This window comes from Camelina sativa, chromosome 6 (assembly GCF_030686135.1).
Source record: "Camelina sativa cultivar CO46 ecotype springtype chromosome 6, ASM3068613v1".
NCBI lineage: Eukaryota > Viridiplantae > Streptophyta > Magnoliopsida > Brassicales > Brassicaceae > Camelina > Camelina sativa.
This window is the reverse complement of record NC_141885.1, coordinates 1,136,917-1,142,916: the sequence shown is the minus strand read 5'-3', so window position 1 is coordinate 1,142,916 and position 6,000 is coordinate 1,136,917. Positions and strand designations below refer to the sequence as shown.

Below are 6,000 nucleotides of genomic sequence, written 5' to 3'. Positions count from 1 at the left end.
TGTCTTCTCAAAGTTAGTAAGCTGAACTCCTATGACCAGTTCTCTCTGCACCATGGATCTCATATTTTCATGATTGATGTGTCCCAACCTCGCGTGCCATCTGCTCGAGTCGCTTGTTGTTGCTGAGTACAAACATGTTGTGTCTCTTATCCCCATATTCACCTTATAAAGTCGATTCTTTGATCTAATCGCTTTGACGAGCAACTTTCCATCTTGATCGTGCATCGTTAGGTTGTCTCCCCTCATTCTAACATCACAGTCTGCTTCTGTAGCTTGTCCAAGGCTAACGATGTTACTTTTCAATCCATGAATAAAGTAAACATCACTCATTATCCTTGGATCTCCGTTTTGATCAATGAGTTCAATCGAACCTTTTCCTTTGATGTCTATGCGAGAGTTATCTCCAAAACGCACCTTCCCTATAATCGTATTATCAAGTTTGGAAAAGTACCGTCGATCTCCGGTCATGTGATTACTGGCTCCATTGTCGAGATACCAATCATCATCTCTTCCACTATTTGTTTCGTACACACTAGGAACAACTTTCTCTTCGTTCAGATACACTACTTCGTGTATCATAAGCTCATCTGCCTCTGTTGTACTCTTATTATCGGTCTCCTGCACTTCTTGTAACTTCAACAACTGATCTGGACAGTTTGAGGCGAAGTGACCCACTTTGTCACACCGATAGCATGTCACCTTCGAGATGTCTCTTCCACCATTAAATCTTCCTCGACCTCTTCCTCTGCCATAGAAGCACCACCACGTCCTCTGTATCCTCCTGCGAACTCACGGTTCACTGTTGACTCCATGTTTGCATACATAAGCTTGCTCTGATCGTCCTGGGATTCTTCTTTCTCATGAATACGTTCTTCATAGACCTTTAAACGCCCAATGATATCTTCAAAACTTGTCTTCTTAAGATCTAACACTTGTTCAAGCGAAGCCACAATATGTATGAACTTTTTTCGAGGAAGACTCTTAAGGAACTTCTTCACAATTCTTGGTTCTTCAATATCTGCCCCCAAAGCCGCTGATTTGGACGAGATTTCTGATAACTTCCCAGCGAAATCATCAATTGTCTCTGTATCCTTCATCTTCAAGCGATCGAACTCAGCCATCAATGTTTGTAATCTCGCTTCCCTTACTCTATCCGCACCTACATGTCTTGTTTTTATGGCCTCCCAAACTTGTTTTGCAGAATCAAGTTCTCCTACTTGTAACACAAGCGCCTCCGGAATAGATTGGAAAAGCAGAGCTGTGGCCATATCATTCTTCTCGGCATCGTCTGATGTTTCATCGATGATCTCCCAGACCTTGTGTACCTTAAGAAGAATTTTCATCTTCATAGCCCACACCGTGTAGTTAGTTGTAGTTAGGATCGAACACTTGATTGATGAAGACGATCCTCCTCCTCCTTCTTGTAATTTCGCCAGCGTCGTGGTTGTTGACTCTGTTATCTCTCCCATGACGTCTCACAGATCTTATGTGAGGCTCTGATACCAAATATAGAATTTAAGAAAGATTTGAAAGACAAATTATAAGAATAACTCTCTTATTTCTTAAGAAAAATAACTCAAAAACTTAAGCTCTCTCTTACAAACCTTTCTTTCTCTAAAAGCTCACAACTCTTAGGTTATGCTACATCTCCTTATATATAAAACTCCTAAGTATATTTTCCTAAACTTAAATGGAAAATTTCTTATTCTATTACATTTAGATATCTCCTAAATATAATCTTACATTTCCATTTCTATTTGGTTAGCTTGATCTCCAAGCTTACTTGAAGCTTATTCCAACAGGTGTGCTTACTCAAATTTTTTGGGGTTGTCTTTTCAAAGAATTGGACATTACACTTCATTAAGAAGACGATGACTCTAGGAATCCTCGAATACTATCTTCATTAAGAATATTTGAACTCCATTTTGAGCCTTTGTATTGAAAAGTAGAAATTTCCAGCGGACGGTTGATGAATTTGTTTGATGAAATTCACGAAGTCTTAGACCGACTTTTACTTTTTTAAACCGACCTCATAAATATCCCTTAACTCTGAGTTACCCCTATTTTAATTACATAATTACAAAATATTTCTCCTCAATTCTAATATTCTCAATTTTTCACCCATCAATCCGTAAAATTATGTTTTCTCGTAAAAATCACAAAATTATATTTTCCCGCCAAAAATGCAAAAACCAAAAATTTTGTTTTTCCGTCAAAAAATATAATTTCATTTTTAAAATATTTGTTAGATTTTTTATATAACTTAAATATGAAAATAAGCTAAAAATATAACTAAAAGTAACCACTAAAACATCTTCAACACATAATAAATGGATTTTTGGTCTTTTTACATATACTGTATCGAGATGCGAATATCAATTTACAAAACGAACATAATTAAATTCATATATAATTTTTGGACGAATGAACCAAAGACACAAACAAATATTATTTAGATGATATGAATTTTGTTTACAGCGAGATGATTGATGCCTGTTGTCCTTGACCAACTGTTGCGAATCGTTGAGGTCTTTGACATATAACATTTTTTGCAGTTAAAGCCATTTGGTGTTTCTTTATTTATAAAATAGTTGTTATTTCTGTATCTTATGAAAATATTCTTTTCAAATGTAATTATATTGAAAAAATTTAAAACCCACACATTAGGAAATACTATATATATATATATATATAATATGATCAAGTAATCTAAAAAATAGATAAATAACCATTGTTTTAACAAACAAAACGAAAAATAAAAAGTCCATCTTGAAAAAAACGAAAAATAAAAGCTTCGAGGACAAAGAAAAAACAACCGATTTTATTATCTCCCTCTCGATGTTGCCGGCTGATCATGTTGCCGTTGGGAAGACAACACTCGTTTCAGCTAGATGCGGGTATATGAAACAACCAATTTATTGAGATTTTTTAGCTCCACAATCAGTAAGACGTCGAGTTCCACGATTAGTAAAATGTAAATGATGATTATGGAAAGGACGAAAACCCGTCCGGAATGCTTTCCTCAAACGTTTGCTCTTTGGAATATCTTCTTCTAGCTACAAGATGTATATACGAAACAAGAGTATTTGGAAACGTGAAAACAGAAAACTGTGGAAACAAGGAACTGAAAGGACTATAGAAAGTGAAACCATTTAGAACGCATAAAAAAAGGAAAAAGAAAATGTATAAATTATTATTAAGAAAAACTTGCCTCCTTTAGGAGGGGCATCGTAACGCCCCCAAACTGTTCTATGACCACGAAGGCCATCGGACAGCCACGGGACGCCACTTGCAGATTTGTACCGAGGTGATCTGGTCGAGGGATGGAAGCTGCAGACTTCCCGACCGGTCCTCCCTGGCACAACTCCACCCGCAACCGAGGTTACTTAGGCTTTGCAACCCTCGCGGCCTGGTGCGTTGTGTCAGCCCGGACAAGGCCGAGTATCATTTGCAACTTGCCATGTTTTCCCGAAAACCGAATATATTACTTTAACAAAATATTACATTGTAAATAAATCATCAAAGTAATATATAAAGATAGTCGGAAAGTATTATAGTGATTGTTTGAGAAAATACATAGGCTTTTACAAAGAACACAAGGAAAACCCTATCCGGTACCCTAATGTTTGCTCCAGCTCTAGACTCACTTAGGCTTCCCTGCAAGACAAATTAATATCATGAGTAATCTAAGATTACTCAGTGAGCCTGGATACCCCTTTCTCCTAAACAGGATTCTACTTTCCCCAACCCGACTACCCCGGTAAGCAACGAAAAACAAGCAAGTAAAACAAACTTAGCAAGTTATCAAAGCTACGCAACAAAATAATAGCGGAAGCAAATTAAACCACAAACAAGCGAGAGAGATTAGATCAATACGACTCGACTCGACGATCTAGACTCGCTATACTCATCACAAGACGACTAAAGAACACTTTAGACTCATACCTCATACATGACTCGCAAGGACAATCTAGAATAAAACAAGGGACACTTGATATACCCTAGACTCCTTCGCCTATCAACCGAACAAAGACATCTAGAATACTACAAGGATTGCTTGGAATACCCTAGACTCTTTTCACCTAAGGGCCCTCGATAATCTGTTCCGTTCCATACCGTCCTCCATGCCGAGACCACAAAGGTCACCAGCAATGAGCCCGCAATTAAGCTACATCGTCATGTAGCGGTCACGCTAGTAGCTAGTTAGCCGTGACAGTGTCCCGCGTGAGTGGTCGTCGGGAACTCATGCGTGACAACCGCTTTTGGAACAGAGATCGACTCTACTATTCTAGCTAAGACTCGAGAAACAGATTCAAGAGACTAAGCTAAAATAAAACACACAATAATTCAAGCAATGATAGATCAAGCAAACAAGCATGAAATCAAGCAAGAATACAACATGCAATAATCAACAAGGAGCAAGAAACACAAATCATGCAACTTAAGATTATCCTACACGCATACAACCAAATTAAGCAACTTAAGCAAAATTAATGCAACAAGTCCTAGTATGCATGCAAGCGTTTGATTTAACCGTTTAAATCCTTAAATCCAAATTACGCATGCAAGGCCATTTCATTTAAACTTCTTAAATCATCTTAGTCCAATTAAGCATGCAAGTCCATTTGAGTTAACCATTTAAATCCTTTAAAATTCGTTTAAGCATTTAAGGTAACCTCACACGAATTTATGCAATAATATTCCAAATGAACTTTACTAAGTTAAACATGCATGCAATCCTCTTAACCAAATTTTAAGTGTTCCATCTTACTTAAAATGCATCAAAATTCATTCGCATGGTGATTCATGTTAGATGTGCATTTAAACATTTCACTAGTATGAATCCTACCATATTACGCATGCATCCAATTTAAACTAATTTTTACATGCATCTATCCTACATGCATTACCGCAGAACTCACCTTTTCACGCGTCGATGTTTACCGGACTTCACCGCACCACTTGATCAGAAAATCTTCGCGTCAACAGCTTTCCGCTTCTTCGTCTGCTTCGTTCCGCAACTAACTTCGTTTCTCGGCTTCACTTTACCGCAAACCATGTTTCGCTCTCGACCTTCTTCGATCGCAAAATACGTCTTGCTCTCGGTCTTTCTTTCTCGACACTATCTCCGGTTCTTTTCGACGATCTCTTCGACAAAACTCCGTCCTTTCTCGATGGGTTCCTCGACAGGATCTCCTTCTTCTTCTCAATAAATCCTTCGACAAGACTCCTTTTCTTTGACGTCTCGTTCTCGACACAAACTCCTTCTCTCCTCGGTCTTCTCTCGACGTAAACGTTTATGATCTCTTTCTCGATCTCTCCCTCGGTCTCCTTCGACAATTTCTCTCGGTAAACTCTCTTGGTCTCTCTCGACTTTGAGAGAGAAACAAGACTTTGTGTTTTAGCAAAATGAGAGAAATGAGCAAAGTGAGCAAATGAAGTCTCACACTCTCTATTTATAAGCTCGAACTTTTCCTCTTCTCCCTTAGTGCATTTTGACAAGTGGCTAGCTCATGACTTGCATGTTGAGCGTGATTAACACCCCCCCAATCGTTAATCGCCATTAAGCCCACTAACTCCACTCTATTAGTGCATGTAAATCATTTTATTAGTGCATGAGCATGCATGAAATCTGATTGGTCAGATTTTGAGAAAATAAAAATTTTATTTTTCTCGGCCAAACTCGTCTCTCGGTCGACGTTCCTCGGCATTCCTCGTCTCTCGTCCGACGTTTCTCGGTACAACCCGTCTCTCGGTCGACGTTTCTCGACAACACCCGTCTCTCGGTATTTCTTCGACAACTATTCTCGACTCCTCGGACAATTTTTCTCGACCATCCCCAGGCTTCTCGATTTTCTTCGGTCATCTTGATCTCTTCCCGGACATTACCCGAACATCTCTTGGACGTCTCGGTATTCTTCCTTGGTATTTACCCGACTCTTCCGCGGATGCCGTTTCCGCATAAACCGATAATTTTGATCGATTTTAAGGCCTCGATCT

The 6,000-nt window shown here is 38.7% G+C and overlaps 1 protein-coding gene across 1 annotated transcript; it reads right to left on the bottom strand.

The window, feature by feature from the left end:
- Positions 1 to 695: 695 nt before the first annotated feature.
- Positions 696 to 1,469, bottom strand: LOC147942107 (uncharacterized). The gene has a single exon (XM_087455526.1). The coding sequence runs from the start codon at positions 1,467 to 1,469 to the stop codon at positions 696 to 698; it is 774 nt and encodes a 257-aa protein (XP_087311652.1).
- Between the last annotated feature and the right edge of the window lie 4,531 nt (positions 1,470 to 6,000).